The 20,342-nt window shown below is 41.1% G+C and overlaps 1 protein-coding gene across 1 annotated transcript in view; it reads right to left on the bottom strand.

The window, feature by feature from the left end:
• The window catches only part of GTF2A1L (general transcription factor IIA subunit 1 like), an 871,572-nt gene that overhangs the window by 694,854 nt on the left and 156,376 nt on the right, over positions 1–20,342 (bottom strand). The window contains exon 2 of the mRNA XM_086927762.1: positions 6,211–6,334. Within this exon, the coding sequence (XP_086783888.1) occupies positions 6,211–6,334 (124 nt within the window). The remainder of the gene's footprint in view (positions 1–6,210; positions 6,335–20,342) is intronic.

Raw genomic sequence — 20,342 nt, forward strand, 5'->3', positions numbered from 1 at the left:
TTGGTTTCCAGTTCTTTTGGAACTTTCCTGGGATTCTCCAATCCTACTTCCCCAGTTTCTGACTCTCTTCAAGAGTCCAGACCAAGTTCCTCATCCTCTTCTTCAGGAGAACTCATTGCGGGTCATGGCGTGGCAGATTACGGGTAACACTGGGAAATCCCAGGACTTTCCAAGAGGGCTGAAGTCCTAATGGCCAAAGGATGGGCAGATAGTACGGTCAAGAAGTACAAATCCGCTTGGGAAGATGGTCCGGTTGGTGTATTCGAAGGGATCTCAATCCCTTGGACGCAGATGTAGTCCATATCCTCAATTTTTTTTGGCTCATCTAGCTCTGAGAGGTCTCGCTTAAAGATCTATTAACACCTTCCAATCAGCCATTTCGGCTGGCCATATTCCAGTTAGTGATACAGCGGTAGGCAAACAACCTTTGGTCTACAGATTGCTCCGAGGTATCAGATTGTGGTTACCCCCTGAACCACGCTATTTGTCCCTTTGGGATGTCAATCAGGTTCTTAATATGTTTCTCTCATGGCAACCCAATCGGTTTCTTTCCAGGAAGGAGTTGTCAGCTAAACTGGATATGTTGCTTTGTCTCATTTCTTGTCGACGGGTCTCAGATGTGAAAGCATTGGATACCACGGGCTAAATTTTTACCCCCACTGGGGTCACCTTCACTTTGCTTAGGAGGACTAAATGTCATACTAGAGTTATTTCCTATCCCGAGTTTCCAGCCGTTCCGAAGCTATGTGTGGTACGATGCCTGAAAGCAAACAAGGGGAGAACCCACTGGGGAGAGGCAATTACTCATTGCTCTCCGCAAGCCTATTAAGGCGGTTTCTTTGCCCACTATTGCACGATGGATTCGATGGGTGATGCAAGAAGCTGGTATAGATCTCAAGATTTTTGGAGCACACTTGGTTAGAGGTGCAATGCCTTCTATAGCTTTCGGTATGGGTGCCTGTTGGAGGATCTCCTCAATACGGCAGTGGTCTTCGGATTCCACCTTTAAGCAGGTTTTATTTCAAACCGGGGCTTAACATGGCACATTGGTGGTTAACAAGATTTAAACTCGCATAATCCTCGCCTCCAGCCTGGACATGAAAATGAAAAATTTCCTAGCTATCATAATGGAAAGTTTCAATTCTATTAAATACTCGGAGGCGAGGATTATCCTACCCTAGAGTGTCCTACAAAGAGATCACCCTCCATGTAATGGAGTAAGTCATTCTCACATTCTTCTAGTCATTTGTTGTTCATACTGTATATTATCCAAGTTCTACATTTTAACCATGTATTTTAAAGTTATATTAGAGTGCAGTATGTACCTGTATTTTGGAAAGTTTTTTTCTACAGGCCTTTTTGTTGTAAAAGAGCTTTTGGTGACAACTATCCTTATCCTTGCAGGTTCTGTTGGCAACAAACAGGATTCGTAAGGGTTATCTTTTGGCTGAGTTCGCAAGTCAAAAGAGGACTGGGAGACAAGGAGAAAGGATTATATAGAACTGCCTATGAGCTGATTGGTTAACAAAGTGGTTCTTACTGGTTGATTCAACTAAGTTTTTCTCCCGATGTACCATGGGAAAAGTAGCTCTTGTTTATATTTTAAATGGCTGCTGTTCAATAAAGGGGAGAAAAGAAGGTATAATCCTCGTCTCCGAGTCCTTAATAGAATTGAAACTTTCCGTTACAATATTTAGGACATTTTTCATTCCTTTGTCATACATCCTCTGTGATGCTTTTACTTCTTAAATGTTTACTAATTAGATTTATTACAAATGCACGCGAGAATCTATACGGGGTTCCACTTTGTTTACCAGCATGATAACTCTAGTTAACCCTGATGAAGGGTCTTGTTGACATGAAAGCATTAGGCTGAGTGTTTGTAATCCATTTAAGAAACAGACTCTTCGCAGAGGATGTATGACAAAGGAATTATATTTTGCCAGATGTTGATATATGTTTTTGAATAAACTTTACTTTCAACCATTTAAAAAATTTATTTGTACAAAACTCGGTCTTCAGAAAGTTTATTCAGCATCAAATGGATTGAGCCCACAGGTGCATTTGTGACAGTTGCATTTTTGGAACTGGCTAGCCCACTTGCAGCCAGTAATCTTAGAACACTCACAGCAGAGCTGCCATCTTGGCTCACGGCTCGCTAGCAACCTAATGGTGGGCTTTAGAGCATCTGGATAGATCCCTCCTTGATGCAATGCACTGATAATCTCAGAGATGTGGGCAAAGGTGGCGATGCCATGTTTAATTAGGGAATGAGGGAGAAGATTAGATTCTGAGTCCATAGCATGGAGTTTGGATATTAGAGAGATGAAGAGTTGTGTGTGATTAAATTGTATGTTGTAACATGATCTTTTTGAACCATAAATTGCTTTAATGTACATGAATTGTTGAGCCGTGCACAGCAATGTTTAGCCTCAGTACAGTTGTATTTCTGCCATCTGCATCATTCTATTCAGTGGGGATGCCTGCCAGTAGTTAGCAGAAAATCAAGCAAACCTGAATGCTCCTTGTCAAAGGATGCAATTCTAGAGATCTGCCTTTCATTTATTCTGGTCTCTCTTTCAGAAAGCACTGCCATGACAGCCAAAGGTACAATGCCGATCAGCAGAAGGCAACTTCTGCTAATGCTTCTGGCTTACAAAGGACTTTAATAAGTGGTGGCCAGAGCCTATGGCCCAAGATCTGAATACCTGCCACTAGCAGGATGCTTGGGGCCATGAGGCCCAACAGCTTCAGAGTCATTCTTACCGAAATCCAAGTTAGGGGCTGAAACATCGTATCGTAACCTGAATATCCTGGACTTGCCGTTCAGGACGATAGGCCTGAAACTGCACCGTGTCAAGAATCTCGCAGATGAAAGGGAGCGTCTGAGAGGGACTCAGGTCTGACTTCGGCACATTGATAGTGAACCTTAGGGAATGCAGTAGGTTTGCCCTAGTCTGGAGTTGGGAGATGACGGATTGGGCCGAGACAGCCTTCAACAACTATTGAGATAGGAGGAATACTGGAACCCCTGATCTCCACAGATGGGCTGCGACCCCTGACATCACCTTGGTGAACACCTGAGGGGCACTGGTGAGGCCAAAGGGAAGCACAGCAAACTAAAAGTGCTCGTGGCCCACTGTGATCCTCAGAGATCGACTATGGGCAGGCAGGACAGGGATAAAAAAAAAAAAAAAAGAGGAACAGGCAGCCTGCAAGTCCAGTATTACCATCCAGTCTTTCGGGTCCAGGGCAGACAGGCCATGAGCAAGGGTGAGCATCCTGAAGTTGTTGAGGGCTCTGAGGTGCAGGATAGGGCGAAAGCCTCTGTTCTTGTTTGAAACCAGAAAATAGCGGGAATAACAACCACAGTCTATTTCTGGCCCGGGAACCTCTATAGCTTCCTTTGCCAAAAGAGTTTTGTCTTCCTTGCAGAGTATGCCAAGACAATCCTCCATCAGCCAATCGTAAAATGGGAGCATGGATGAAGGGGGAATCTCGGAGGGGTGGGAGTGGCCCCTTTGGACTATTTGCAAAATCCACATGTTTGAGTTGATGTTTTGCCAGGGGTGGAGATGATGCCGTATTCTGCCACCAACTAGGTGTGAATGATCCTGGGGGAATCGGACTAGGAGGATTTCGCGATAGAGGAGGGACTTGTCTCAACTTCCGGCCTCCCAACCCTCGGGGCTGAGGTGAACCGCATATACAGCCCGCAGAGGTTGCCAAACTTGAAGGGCCCTCTGCCTGGAATAAGGTTGGCGCTGTTGGTAGCCCCGTTCCATATCCACGAAAGGAGCAAAAAGTGGACACAGGTTGAGATGTTGTGGTGAGGCCCAAGGACTTGGTTGTAGTCCGCGAGTCCTTGAATCGCTCAAGTGCTGCATTTGCTTTGTCTCCGAAGAGACGAGAGCCATCAAAGGGTATGTCCATAAAATTAGAATGGACATTCCCTGAAAAGGCAGACGTCTTCAGGCAGGCGTGGCGATGTACAGCTACTGTTGTTGAAATCACTCTTCCCAGCGAGTAGGTCATGTCTAAGCCATATCAGACGGTGAACTTCGCTGCATCTCTGCGTCTGAAATAGCTTGGGAGAGCAGAATCCGGTCCTTCTCCGAGACTTTGGGCAGCACCTGCAGAATAACGTCCCAAAAGGCATCAACTTCAAAGTTATACAGGTGGAAGAGAACGTTTTCTTCCCAAAGCTTTCCAGTCTTTTTGATTCCCGGTCTGGTGATGTGGAAGAGAAAGCACCATGGGAAGTGCAAGCTAGAACCACCAAGGTTTGTGTGTGGGGTGAGGAAAGCTGGGTCGCCTGGTGCAGTGCGATGGTGGCGGGCAATCCTTTTGTTCACAGGAGCCCCTTTACTGGGCTTGGAAAAGGTGCCCAGAAGTAAGTCTGCCGAGGCCTCATTGAAAGGCAGCAAGGGTTCCGAGGTGGAGACATCTGGCTACAGGACCTCTGTAAAGATGTTAGTTTTGACTTCCACCATTGGGAGCTGCCGGTCCAAGATCTCCCCATCCCTGACCACCATACCAAATGATGCCCCCTCCTCCGTAGCTAGGTTAGGGGGAGACATCATGCCATAATCTAGGGCGGTGTCAATGCCACTGGCAACACCCCGTTCTTCATACCAGTCCATGTCTTGAGGGTGCAGGATTTCCAAGGGATCCTGCTACCCCTCCCAATTCATCTCATCCATTCCTAACAATTCAGAATAGGGCAGGTTGATAGGCATGGAGCTGTCTGACTCCGTCGGCGCCGGTCCCGGTGGATGCCCGACCGACTCTGGGTTGTCCAGAATGAGGATTGGGAGAGGTACCGACGGTGGGCGCCGGCGACGCAGAGGACCTCTGATGCGGCACTGGGGAAGGCCACCGGCACCGGTCCAGTGCCAGGAATGGTTCCAATAGGAGGCTGTGGCGCCGGAGCCGAAGGTCAGACCGCCCAAATACAGCACAATAGGGGGGGGGGGGTCACTCCCAGCCCCAGAAAGGGAGGGAAACATGAAGCCGACCCAGGCATCAGTTCCGTAGAGCGGGGCCTTGAACGCCGCGGTTTCTCCATTTTCTTGTGCGATAGACGGGCGCCCTTCAACTTCTTGTGATGCCTCTTACCGGACCGCAACGGCTTGTAAGAATAAGACCTCAATCCTCTGGAGCAGTGCTCAGACCTTGCTCTCGACCGAGATCAACAGGGCGACCTCAAAGACGCCTGGCCGTGAGCAGCTTTAGAGTCCGCTCCCTCAAAGCATTTGGCACCATGGCTCGCAATCGGAGCATGAGTTTGTGTCATGGTCGCGCTGCAGGCACCAGAGACATACCAAGTGGGCGTCCGTGACCAACATGGCGAGGTGACAGGCGCTGCTCGGCTTGCACCCAGAGGTCTTCTTACTAGCCATCCATAGCACACCAAAAGAAGAAGTCGACAAAAAGTTGAAAAAAGTCTACCCAAAAAATGACAGGGGGAAGCTCTCTTCGATGGATCTGTGATGGCTGGGCACAGAAAGAAAAGAACTGATGTCAGAGTGCCGGTTATATTGATGAAGCAGATGTCACAACGACGTGACGTCAAGTGGAGTCGACCGATGCCAACAACCATCATGCAGGGGTACTGCTATGAAAAATCTTCCAGATCCTGCCTGACGCCTGAATTTTCAAAGGTAAGGAATCTGTAGCTAGATGTCTCTATCAAATATTCCACTTCAACTAGATGCTCTTGTTTCCGTCTTGTTTTAGTTTTGTTCTGTGGAGGGAGGAGGGGCCTTGTTTCACAGCAAATATCTTTACAGGTTCTGGATAACTCCACCTCACTACACAGATGTGCCACTGTGGTCCCCTTTTAGCAGGTTTATTTCTTATGGCACTGATATTCCACACATTTCCCGGAGATAAGCCCTTGGAGATAAAGTAAGTAGCAGCTTTTGGAAGAGTATTTTAGAGACTGGCACCATTTGCTTAGCACAGTAGAAGTCCAGACAGTGGGATGAGCGGAGTTGAGCTATCTGGCAATGACTTATTATAACTTCACCCATGGGGCAACAGTGCTAACAACAGTTGCATCATGTTACAAATATAGTGAACTGGCTGTTTGCAGTGCAGGTATAGCATTGAGCCTGTAGGAATGGGGAAAAGACCAAGTTTTATTTATCAATATGGCACGCAGAACCCATCAGCATATATTAAATGACATTAGCAACGGTATCTGACCTGTTGAAGTTTGCAGAGTTTGATGTAAATTCTGTGGCAGCTGTAGAACAAACTGAGTTGAACTGTGGTTCTCTCTGAAGAAACCCTCGGTTGCTTTGGATTGCATAACCTTGGATTCCCACAGCTGATAAAGCAAGCACACAAGCAAGTTAGCAAAAGTCAATGACTTTCAGAAGCTCAACAACATAATTGCATCCAAGAAAATTCTACAGTAAACTATGGAAAATATTGCAAATACTAATAAAAAAAACTATTTTATCACTGACAAAAAGTTGCTGGTGTTCAGTTAACATCAACCTAAGAAACTTAAATCTCTAAGATTAGCTATTTTTGGCTCCTCACTTTCCGTAAAAACACAAGGCAGAAGTTACGAATATGCAGCAATGGTTTTCCTGCATAAATAAGTGCAAGTTAAATGGAAAATTTAGGACCTGGTATTGCTAATTAGAATGTTTCCAGAATTAGAGTAACATACAGTTTATTTTAATCCCAAATCATATCTCTTAACTTGTTCCTGATCATATGAGATCTTATAGTCTACAAAATGGTTCCGTCGGATAGCTCCTAATTCCTTTATCCGTACAATCGTTATAAAATAATTTAACAATAAACATTACTTTTAGGACAAAACACAAACCACAATTTTGTAGAAAAGCAAGTGTATTTTTCTTTTTGTTTTATTTTTAAGAAACAACTGTCATACATTATGTAAATAATTGATTAATTAGTGACTGTTGTTTCATGAAGTGATAAAAGTGAGGAAACAAGAATACATAAATACAAAAGAATGAAGAGTATTATATTTAAGTCTCTGTCCCAGTCTTTACTTCCAGTAGTAACCTGTAACTTCAACTTTTTTATGTTTACACTGATTAAGGACATGAGAAAGCAAGAAGTCAAAAGTTTGTATTGTAAGGACATCACGTAGGGTCTTCGTCAGGACAAAAGTAATAGAGACAGCTGAGTGTAAGTGAAAGGGACTCCCCCAATCCTGGAAAGAGTGCAACCTATTAAACTTGTTCAGGCATCGACAACTGCCTAGACTCGCTTCTCAAGGGGGTAATAAATCAAATCTCTCAACGATTGTTCAATGGAGTGGCCTCCATAAGGTAAGGGGATCCGGTAAAAATGATGGACGAACTGAGTGAAGTGGTTCCAGATAGCCGGTCACTGTTTGACTAGGCGAATGGCGCTGCCGTCCTCCTGGTTACAGGGAATGTAACAGAGTGAACTTGCAATGAATGCAACACGAACCTTCAGCCAGCGTTGGAGATTTGATTTATTACCAGCACAGACCCCAATATAACCTTTCAGACATAATTGCATCTTTCTTCCATCAATTGATTTATTACCCCCTTGGGAAGTGATCATCTTCAACCCCCTTCACATCTCTATGACGGTCTTCCTCCCATGAGTAGATGCATCAGAGATTATGTGGATGATGTCATCAGTGATGTCATTTGAGATGTCAATAGTGATGTAATATGTGACGTCATCTGCAATGCATTGCGGGGCGCACGTTATAGTTAGCTCAGCTAACTATAATGGCTGAATTTTTCTGGTTTTGTACAAGTGAAATGTCAGCCTAACAATAACGTCACTGAAAGCTGTGGTTTTTTCCAGTGAATTTCTAAGGTTCTTTAAATGTTATTTCCTAACTATAACGTCCCTGTAAAGAGGCAAGTGAGGTGCAGAAAGAAGCAAGAAAAGTGAAGAAAGAGTAGGAAAGGCACAGAAAGAAGCAAGAGAGGTGCATCATGAGGAAGAACGGAGTAGAAAGAAAAAAAGGTGCAGAAAGAAGCTAGAGATGTGCAGAAAGAGGCAAGGGAAGTGCAAAAGAGGAGAAGTAATGAAAGAGTAAAGGCAAGAGAGCTGCAGAAAAAAGCAAGAGGGGTGTGGAAAAAAGCAAGAGAGGTGTGGAAAGCAGCAAGAGAGGTGCAGATAGAATAAGAAAGGTACAAAAAGAAGAAGAAATGTGCAGAAAGAAGAGTGGTATATAAAGAAGCAAGAGAGGTACAGAAAGAAGCAAAAGAGGTAAGGAAAGAGGAAAAAAAGTACAGAAAGAGGCAAGAGAGTGCAGAAAGAGGTAAGAGGTGCAAAAAGAAGCAAGGGAGGTGCACAGAGAAGAGAAGTGAAAAAAGAGGCAAGAGAGGTGCAGAAAGCAAGAGATGAAGAAAGAAGCAAAAGGAGTGCAGAAAGAAGCAAGAGGAATGCAGAAAGAAGCAAGAGGAATGCAGAAACAGGCAAGAGGAGTGCAGAAAGAAGCAAGAGGAGTGTGGCAAGAAGTGCAGGAAGAGGCAAGAGAAGTGCAAAAAGAGGCAAGAGAAATGCAGAAAGTGGCAAGAGAAGTGCAGGAAGTGGCAAGAAAATCGGTCATTGTAATCCCTTGTTCGAAAACAGAGTCCATAGAACTGTATGATTCGGCTCAGAAACACCTGACCTTTCCAAATGCCTTTCAAAAACGATTCAGGCCAAACTTTTTCCGAGTATCGTAATCGGTTGTTGGGAACTGTGAACAAATCGGTCAGAAACAAGGGTTCTCAATCAGATTCGGCAAACCTGAATCCAATTCGGAGCCCTTCCGAATAGCATCGCAATCAACCACTAAGTCTGGAATGAACAGTACCTGAAAAAAAATAACACGAATCCCTCTCGCAATCATACAATACTATAAAACAAATAAAAACATACTCACATACTACTCTAAATATAAGTAACACTCTAAAACAAACCATAACACTAAACTTACGACACACTAACTGTACTTCAAATAAAATAATCTATCTAGTATACCACCCAACAACCAAAAACACAACGTACAAACCCTGAACAGTACCTAACTACCTTCACCCTACTCTTGAATTACTTTTAAAAAGTAATTAAAATAAAGTTACCTTAACCGATGCGAAGCAGCTTCCAAATTAGAGTTTCTCTGTGCAGAAACGACCTAAAACCAACACCAATAGACTAAAAAATAAGAGTTACTGAAAAAGAAATTGGCCGCCTTACTGAAATTAATAAAAAGACTATTCCCTATTGTACTCCATGTAAAATGAAAATCTTAATTACAAAAATGTAAATAAAATCAATGTAACAAATTAAGAAAATATTGTTTAACGTATTTTAGAAATGGTGCAATGTTTAGTAATATATTTTCCAACATACATAATATTTTTTACTATACATGATAAAATATTTCATGTTTTTTACTTATAAAAAATTATTTACTGTTTATAAAAATATATAAAATGTGTAATATGTTGAATTTTTTCATACTTTTAAACAATGTTTTCCTAACTATATAGGGCCTGATTACGATGCAGGATGAAACTGTCAGAGCCCTCCAGCCCGCGTCCTAATCGGCTAGTCGGATTCCTTTAAGACCGACCCATTATGATGGGGTCAGTTGGAAGAGAATCCGAATCACTTTTCCAAATGGCCTTCGACGGGCTCGGAGAGCCCGTCCGCCATTCGGAAAGCCTGCAGTAATCCCTCGGCCAGTTCTTTCTGGCCAAGGGAGAACAATGGCAGATTATCACTGCCTTTCTGTGACTGCCTATCCAACACAAAAAGACATTGGAAATCTGTCTTTGGGGGCCCCCAGCAGGGCCCCCATGGGAGCAAGGCCGTCAAATGGCAGCCTAGGGTGCACCTGGATCCCTGTACCCGGTGGGAGGCACCTAGAGGTGCCCGCCACGGGGTGCAGGGATGAACTTCACCTCTGTTCCCTGCAATGAGGGCATGTATTCCGTTCGGTCGCATCCTACTTTCTGGGCTGGAAGAAACAACATGAGGTTGTTCGGTTCCAGTTCCCAACCGATGTCGGGCAGACTCCGGTCCGTCCAACATAGGAATCGGACCCATAAGGTTTATTTTTCTTTAAAAATATTATAACAAATATATTATTATTTAATATCAAACATTAAAAAAAGAATATAACAAAAATGTTTTAGAAATATATATTAAACAATATACACTTTATTTAATCATTTAATATATAATTTAAAAATATAAACAATTGTATAACTATTACAAAATAATTAAATGAATATATGTATGCAAAAAATAATTATTATTTTGCCATTTGTTAAAATGTATGTTTCCAAACTTTTGCGTTATCTAAAATAAAAAGGTTAAATGCTAACTAGGTTTAAAAATAATATTTATGTTAAAATAATTACAAAATAGGTTACATTACAAAAAATGAGAAATGTTTTATTGTATTGCTTTACAAAAAATGCATACAATATATTGTACATAAAATAAAATGTACTTAATTTCTCTTCTTCATTTTTTCAATAAAGATAAATTGAAAATTTAAGTATACATCTTTATTTACTTACTTTCTATTTTAATTTGCATATATCATAATTGCAATGAAAATTATTTACTAAAATTCAAAACCTGTTTTAAATTATTTTATTAATAAACATATATGATATACTATTACCATTGAAACCTACATTAAGTCAGAAGTTGCTGCACACTAAACACATATAATTTACTATTCCCACTTCAAACTACATTAAGGGGTCAATTACGATGCCGATAGGAAGCGCTCCGACTTGAATTCGGGTTTGCTGAATACAATTCGGAACTGTTGTTTCCGATCGAATTGTACACAGTTCCCATCGACCGATTAAGATACCCGGAAACCGTTCGGGCTGTCCAAATCGGTTCCGAAAGGCATTCAGATGGTAAACACCCGTTATTACGCAACTTTTAGTTTGCGTACCATTACAACGCAAGCGTAACAACGCATGCGCTGTAACAACGCGTAGCCTTTACGATGCATGGTATTACTTCGCATGCGCTCTTACAATGCATGCGTTGTAATGCGTGTATGGCTGCTCCCGGATTTTGAGGCAGCAATGACGGCAGTGGGGAGTGGTAAATTCTGGAGAAGGACTGGCTTGGATTATTGCAGCGATGACGGCAGTGGTGAGTGGAGAATTCTTTGAGAACTGATTGAATGATTGCAAGGATGACGGGCGCTTGCAGCCGAGGACAAGGGACGTGCACAGAGGAAAGAGAGGTAAGAGGGGTTGTGTTTTGTGTTTGAAAAGTAGTGTGGGTCGTGTAGTGTTTGTGTGTAGTGACAGGAGTGGGTGATGGGGAAGGGTAGTGCAGGGTTAGTTTTTTAGGGTTTAGGGTAGTGTTGTAGTGTTTGTGTAGTGTAGGGTAGTGTCCGGGTGTCCTGTAGGGTAGTGTTTCACTGTAGGGGACGGACTGGGGGTGGGGGTAGGGTCATGCTGGGGGTAGTGTTTTAGGGTAGTGTTGTAGTGTAGGGTAGTGTTTTAGGGTTTAGGGTAGTGTCAGGGGGGACGTGTAGGTTAGTGTTTCAGTGTAAGGGACGGACTGGGCGTAGGGATAGGGTCGTGCTGGAGGTAGTGTTTTAGGGTAGTGTTTTAGGGTTTAGGGTATTGTCATGGGGTCATTTAGGGTAGTGTTTCGGTGCAGAGGAAAGACTGGGTGTAGGGGCATGCTGGTGGTAGTGTTTTAGGGTTTAGGGTAGTGTTGTAGGGTAGTGTGGTGGAGTGTGTGTTATGTCGGGTAGTGTATATGGATGGAGAAATTAGCATAGTGATGGGGGTTATTTTAAAAAACAATGCGATGTAAATCTATGTGGCGAATTGGGACCGGTTGTAAAGACATTAATTATGCATTTTAAAGCAAATGAGAAGTAATGGAATTTGTTAAAGAAAAATGCGCTATACCGGTACTTGTGAACTAATAACAATGTTGTAAAAGTATGCGTTGTTTTAGTTTGCTAAGTATCGTCATATATTCCATTCGGACAGGTCATACACCTCCATGGACACGGTTTCCGAGTGAGTGAAAACGATGACCGATTCAGACAGCCGTTTCGATTTGTCTGAAACTAAATAGCTGTCGGAATCTGCCTTTGAGGGTCCTTAGCAGGCCCTCCTTCACCTGGGGCATTCCGAATCGAGCCCAGGGGTGTACCTAAGGGACCCCCCTTTCAGCAAATGCATAGTGTGGCAGGTACTAACGGTTGCCTGCAACAGGGTGCATGATTTTCCCCAGCCACTCCTTTCTTCAATGGTAGCCTGTGTTGTCGTTCAGAACACAGGCTTCCATTGTAGTCAATGGAAGTCCGACAGAATTGTATCCAGAAGCAAAATCGCTCGGTCGGACTACCCTGATTCGAGTCATTCGGTAAGCATTCCGGGACCCATTCGGTAGCAATGCTTTCCGGGTGAGATCGTAACTGGCTCCAAAGTCAGGAAAGGTGCTGCACACTAAACATATATAATTTACTATTCCCTCTCCAAACTACATTAACCTAGGAAAGGTGCTGGATAATAAACATAGATAATTTCCTATTCTCACTCTAAATTACATTAACTCAGGGAAGGCGCTGGACACTAAACATACATAATTACTATTCCCATTCCAAATTAAGTTAAATTCCAAACCTTCCTACACATTTAACTTTTCCAAATGTAGAAAACAACAGCAATATACCTTAAAGTTAACCAAAAACACACAAATATATTAAAACAAATAAAATAATAATTACAACATATATAACAATTAAAACAATTAATAAGCCTTTCATGTATATAACATTTAACAATTACAACAAAAAATGATCATATAAAATTAACAAAACAAAGAAAATACCCAAAAACTATAACATTTGTTTTCTTCTTTTCTTTGCACATTATATTTTATTTAAAAATAAAATATTCGAATTTACCCTACTTTATTACTTACATTTTTGTAAACAAAAAAATTTGAAATTGTTAATTTTTTTTTAATATTCAATAAATTAAAAAAACATTTAAAGAGCTTTCTATGGTAATAGTAATCTTTATATTCAAAATAACATTCAAATATAATCTTTTTTCAAAACGTCAAATTACTTTTTTCATTTTTAATTAATAAAAAATCCATATTAAAAACAAAAACATTATGAAAATTTAGGGAAAAACCACAAACACAATTAAATTAAAAATTCAAAAATGGAGCACTATTTGACAAAATGTTCCTTTTGAATAATCCCAAAATCTTCTTTAAAAAGAAAATCAACACAACCTCCTAACACCAAATTAAAAAAGATGCACATAACATTTTCTAAAATATTTAAAAAAAAATTAAAACATAAGATACAAATCAACAAATATTTTACATTTTATTAAATGTAAATTTTACATTTTGGAATAAAATTATGAACAAACATCCCCCATAACTGGAAAAACAAATCTCACAAACATTACACCCTATAAACCCCAAGTAGGTAAAGATACATTTTGTTCATTGAATAATAATTTCTCTTTTCTGTCCTAAATTGTCGACAATATTTTTCAACACCCCCACCTTTATCCCCTATAAGCACAACATCCCACTCATAAAAATAGTTTACATTAAAAAAATTTGTTAATCTTCCAATTGTTATTTACACATTTTAAAATACTACCCACCCTTATACAATATAAACCAAACTGTGAAACCAAAAAAAGATTTAAATGTGTTTTTAAATTATTTTTCAATTTTCCACATTTGTATTACATATTTTAAAACACTCTCTACCCTTATCCCCTATAAACCCAACATCCCGCTCCTAAAAATTGTTTTTTAATGTATTTACATTTGTACGTTTTTTATACAAATATTTTAAAACACTCCCACTCTTATACCCTATAATCCCAACATTCCCCTACTAAAAAAAAATTAACTTTTTTATAATTTTAAAATGTTATTTACATATTTTAAAACACTCCCCACCCGTATCCCCTATAAGCCCAACATCCCGCTATACTAAACTATATTCCATTAAAAAAACTATATTTTTAACAACATTTTCTACATCAATATTTTTAACATTGGTATTTAATAGAAAACCCAAATCAGATATTCTTGACCTCGATATTATATACCACAATATTTTTCAAAGACGATATTTAAAACATGATATTTGTATACCACAATACTTTAAATTTGATATTCTGTCTAAATACCATCCGTATCTCTAGAAATTGGTTAACAGAGTGGGGAGGATGGGTGGGTCGGTAAGCAACCTGCGGCTAGATATAGTCTCTATCAGATAAGGTATTCATGAAGATAAATAACTTCATCAAACAGAGACTTCTAACCACAGATGGCTTACCTTTGAATATATACCCAAGCAATACCATCCCCGGAGAAGAGTCTGCAAAATAATTTCAAACAAGAAAGACCTGCAGCACTGAACGGGCAAAGTGATCATCCCTGCGGACCCGGCTTTCCAGATAATAATGTTTGGTGAATGTGTGCAGTCAAGCCTCCCGTTGGTGCCTGGCAGATCTCCAGGACCAGAACTCTGTTTGTTAATGCAGTGGTCACAGCACATGATCAACTGAAAATGCTTGTAGCCTACTGTAAACCACAGTTAGCGCTGGCGACAGGCAGGACGGGAACAAGAAAGTTGTCGTCCCGCAAGTCCAACGCTATCATCCAGTCTTGGGTTAAGAACTAAGCCAACGTGAGCAGTTTGAATTTCTCCTCCATTAAAAGAAAATAAAAATTAGGAGTTAACCGAATGATTAAGTTAAGTCTTCATTTTAATTTTCTTCCTTTTTAAAGTGTCACCTTTACAAACAGCAGGCATCTTCCTCCCAGTGGCTGATTGACACAGTGGCATATTTAGAACTGAAAAATACAGTCATTTTCTTTCAAAGTGAAGAAAAATGTTTCTATGAAACAAAGTCTTAATGTTTTTCTCTACTTTAAATTGAGCCAATTAAGTCCTAATGTTTTATGAAACATGTTTCTTCACTTTAAAGTCCTCACATTTAAACAAATGACTTTATTTTCCGGTTACAAATATGGCACCAAGTCTACATTCCACTTGGAGCAAAATTCCTGCAGTCTGTAAAGACACTTTGACATGGGAGAAAATGACAAATATTACTTTTATGTAATGCATATAAGCATAAGCTAACTCTTCAGTTGAATTTTCTCCCGTTTCAAAGTGTTACATTTACACACAGCAGGCATCTTGCCCCCATTTGCTGGTTGACACACTGCCCTATTTTTGACTAAAAAATACAGCAATGTTGTTTAAATGGGAGAAATGTAAAGTTCTGAAAAGTGTTGCATCAAGTGTAGAATTTTTTTTTACACTTTCAATATCTCCTAAATAGATATATGTTTGTATTGTACATGTAACTGTACCACATATGGCAAAAGATACATCCAAAAGTACATATGACACAGCCTCTCAGTCCCCAATATACATATATCCCATTCATTGACACACATGGTCAAACATCCCCACAGACCATGCATTCACTGACACACATGGCAAACCTATCATAGTACTCAGTCTCACTATTTTGTTCAAACCATAGTATAGGGTTGCATGGACATTAGGTTTAAAGTTAAAGAAGCTGTGCAAAGGGATTTCTGGTACCAATGCATGAGTTACTTGGCCTTGAGTAGCTCACAACAATTTTCACTGATTAGGCGTAGCTCTTATTACAGAAAAGGTTTGGGACCCATGATACAGGAGGAGGAGGCGGGTGTGTATGTGCGTGTGTGTGTGTGTAAAAGAAGCAGAGACCTCTAGGTGGAAAGAGTTCCTTACTACCCAAACGTGAGAACTACCCAGAGTTCTCTGCTTCTTTTTGGCATAATTTATGCGTCACTCTACGCCAGAAAGGGTATTGTTTTGCCTCATACTGGGTGCTCCCTTGTGTCAGGACAAAGCTATACCTCTCTGAAGAGCTCTAATGAGAGCGTAACACGTGTCAGGAGTTGCTTTCATTCATTTCAGGTTGGCATGGCTGGTATTTTACCAATTCAAAGCTGTAATGTGCCTAGAGTGGTAAAAGGCCATTGCATTTTACAGCTCGGCATGGACAGCACTAGGCAAGTCTTATGCTTAAAGACTTTGAAACGGGCAAATTATTTTGCCATTTCTACACCAATCTCGGCGTGGATGGCTCTGTGGTAATCCAATGCTTACAGACTTTGATAGAAAAGCAGACATTTGAGGTGATTAGATCTAGAGTGTCGCTGTTGTTAAGGGTGCTCTATATAGGAGCTTCTGTCTACCTAAACGTGAGAACTAACCAGAGTTCTCTGCTTCTTTTTGGCATAATTTATGCATCACTCTATGCCTGTAGGTAGGTAGTTATAGTTCGACCAATCTGCATGAAATTTTCCCCAAAAAGTGTCACAGTGGGTTCTATTGCAATTGAAAGTTTGGGGGATGATCCGTGCAGTGGGGACCGAGAATTTGGGACGCAAAAAAAGGTTGCATTTGTAATGTTAATTCTGAAAGGAACCTTTAGCTATACGTACAGCCCAAACCACTGAAAGGACTTACAGCAGATCTAATTTTTATTATGTTGTGGATGGTGCAAAAGGTAAAAACAAAGAAATGGTGCAGTGCTAGAAGGGTTACTGTTATATCACACCTGTCTGTAGCTGATCGACATGTTTCAGCCCATGTGTTCCCAGTTGAGTCTGGGGGCTTTCTTCAGGACCAATCAAACGCACATCGTTTTGTCGTAACGTTCAGAGGTAAGTAGTGCACTTACCCTTCTTCTTTAAGTGAGCATATTCAGACACTTACGAGTTGTAGATGTGATTGTGTCTACAACTGAAATAGAAAAAGACCATAAAGACAAGTCATAGCAGTACATAACAGTCGCAATTAGACTATTGTGGTCGCAGTTACTTGTTAAAATTGATGTTCGAGGTTCGATTTGAACTTACTCATAGTTACTGGGAAAAGAAAGTATGGAATAATAAAGTGAAAACATACATCAATTACAGTTCTGATAGAGAGATGGTTTGTGAACTGGTATAGCATGAAGGTGTGATTATGTTTCGGAAAAGCTGTATAGTTACTAAGTGCATCATAACATGATGATCATGCTATTCCTTGTGATTGCGGACACATTGGAGCAAGCCTAGGGCCAGAGTCTGCTTAAAGACAAGGCGGTACTCATTGCAGCCCATTGGTGCAATATTATGTGTGCACATTGATTAATGTGCGAAAATCTCATTCTCGGTCAGAGTTCGTTAAGTAATTATGGTTTCTCTGGGCAGCGCTTTGGTTTGGTATAATGTGAGCGCCTCATTCTATGTTAGCTTAAACGGTTTTGCGTTAAATGGTGAGCTCAGTAAGTATGCTTATAGACTAAGCGATACTCATTGCAGCGTGTTGGTGCGTTATTGTGTGAGTGCGTTGCCTTAAAAAATGAAAATACGTGATAAGATTGTTACTGCTCAACGTTCGCTAAACACCGGACTGAATTCTCTAAGCAGCATAGTGATGAAATATAACGTGAGCGTCTTATGCCTATGTCATAGGCTTTGAACGTGTTTCGGTCAATAGTAAGTACACCGGTACATGTGGTTGCTTAACCGATAGTTGTAGCAGCATTTATTCCAGGTAGCGCAATGGTGCAGTATAATGTGATCCCCTTATTCTCTGTCGTCAGCTTAGAAGAAATTGGGTTACGTGGATGCTTAACCAGCAAGCTATGCGGAGGGGGCTATTAGTTGAGCCCAGTTTATAGCCACCCGCTGAATCCAGAAGGCCTATGGTAGCGGTTGATGCTTACGGGCTATATCTGGTTCCAGTAAAGGTATAGAAAATCTAGCTTACCTTAATATGAAGAGTCTATGCGGCCGTCGGGGGATGGGCGCTTGGACTCTCTGTAGGAGGGAGTATTATGCCAAAGGTTAATGCCTGTTTTTCCGCCGTAGCCTAGGAGTGCAAGGCTGCGTGGCGTAGCATACCTTGTGAGTCTTGAAAGCAACTTGTGCTGGCACCATCTACCATGCCCCGGTGTCGGGGGTCGGTAGAGAAGCGCCTTTTATTTTAAGCAGTTGTTAGTTAGCATAGTTGGAAGACTACAGTTTAAGTGATAATAACATTAATTATGTGTGATTCCGGGGGCTCTTGACTGTGGAGTCAATAATTTCGTACTAATCTGCATATTCAAATTGCATTATATATCGGAAAATGCTTTACTACGGTGAGTAGGTTATTGTAGCAGATGACCGTGGGCCATTGTGTCGCGTTTCGTGCCGGTGGTCACATGTTGTCCATGTGTAGTGAAGTTGTCCACAAGGTATGCTACGGAGTTTGAATCATCAGAGTTGGCACATTATATTAGTGTGTTTTTCCCAAGTGGTTGATCGCTGATGGGTATGCCCTCATATCAGTATTTTGTACATGAGCAAATCTAACCAGATTATTTTAGGTTGACGCCTTGTGAGTGACTGGCACTTTGTTGATGTTGGGTGCGTAGTTTAGTTGATGTCTCCATACAGTTAGATAAATTTACACGCTGATATTTCTTCCAGTTGCCGGCACATTGTGGTGATTAAACCCATACTCGTCGTGCTCTATATTCTGGATAGAAGGGAGACTAAGTCGTACGACACCCGGAGGGTCTAGCAGTGCCCTTGTGTTCATGTGTGCCCCTGGCGGACAATATGTCTCAGGTTGTGTGTCTTGCTTGCATCTCTGTGCATTTCATTGTTAACTAAAAAGTTGTTGGTTGGTTTTATCCATTGGAGGGGATTTTTTTGAGAATTCAAGTGACTGTTCGGGATCAGCGTAACATTGAGTGCTACGGTATGTTGTCATTCAGCCCTTCCTTTGCTATTTTTAAGAGAATTTGTTCAGCTTTCTCATTTCTTGTGTTGTGTCTCTATGACAACCCAGCTGATTTTGTCAATGGAGTGTTTGAGGTTGATGTAATGGATGCTCATTTTGGTTGTTGTTTTATTACACTTTATGTTGCTACGATGTTCACAGATTCTGTTTTACCTTCCGACAGGTCATACCTATATATTTCAGATCACACGGACAGGGAATCATGTAAATTACATGGGTCTTGTTGCAATTCGTTTGGCTTTTCAAAGTCCATTTCATCTCTGTTTTTAGTTGTGGAGTCTTAGTGGTTTTGGTAAGTTCACAGACAGAGCAGGACCTGCAGGGATAGTGTCCAATTATGGGTGCCAGGGTCCATGTGTTGGTTATTGATTCGATTCTTAGCTTGCTTGGGGATGCTCTGCTGTGTACAACTAATCATGGATATTCCTGGTTCTCTTATTAGCAAATCTTGTTTTTGGCCACTTAAGGTTTCTGGATGTAAGGATCCACCAGTTTTGGTTGACAATTTTCTTGATTGCATCAGATGCAGTGTTGTATGTTGTGGTGCATGTAAATATGCTTTCATCTTGTTCTTTTACAGAGGTCTCTAGAAGGTTGTCGCTGTGTTGATTTCTGGCTCTCTTCTGGCATGTCTGTATTATGTCATGTGGATATTTCCTAGCTTGTAGTTTGTGGCTCAGGTCTTATGCTTGAGTTTTATAATCTTGTAATTTATTGCAATTACGTCTGAGCCTCAAACACTGGCTGTATGGCAGGTTTTCTCTGAGAAAGCGAGGGTGGAAGCTATTGAAAGAAAGGAGACTGTTCTTTGCGGTTGGTTTATAGAATGTCTTGGTTTTGATCTTGATCTCAATGTAAATTGTGATGTCCAGGAAGTCAAGTATCTGCTTATCTGCTGCGTAAGTGAAGTTCAGGAATTCGTCTCAGGTATTAAGCCAATTGTGGAAATCGGGTAGGATGTCTGGAGTATCGTACCAGATCATTATGACATAGTCTATGTAGCGTTTCCAGAAGAGTATTTGTATTGGAAGGATTGGTGTCGCTTAAGAGGTTTTTGTTCTCGAAATCGCTCACGTAGTCCTGCTGCCCATAGATGTTTCGTGGGTCTCCAACAACATAGTGCCATTATATTCGAAAAAGTTCTGAGTGCTAGACGGCAGCATTCTAATACAAACTGTCTTGGGGAGTTGTGTTCCAACTGTTCTGCGAACAGATTGTCTTCTTGGGTCTGTAGGATTGATTGTTGTGGCAGTCTTGTGTAGACTCCCTATGTCGAGTCCTACAAGACACATTGATCCTTCACGGAATGTCAATTCTTTTAGCTGGTTAAGTAGGTCGCGTGTATCTTGTAGATACATTGGAGTTTTCTGGACCAGTGGTGTTAGATAGTGGTCAGCTAATTGGGAAATTCGAGGATCAAGCCTATTTCGGAGATGATTGGTCGTCCTGGTGGCGGAGTCCTGTTTTTGTGTGTTTTGGGTAGCGA

Source organism: Lissotriton vulgaris, chromosome 6, assembly GCF_964263255.1.
Source record: "Lissotriton vulgaris chromosome 6, aLisVul1.2, whole genome shotgun sequence".
NCBI lineage: Eukaryota > Metazoa > Chordata > Amphibia > Caudata > Salamandridae > Lissotriton > Lissotriton vulgaris.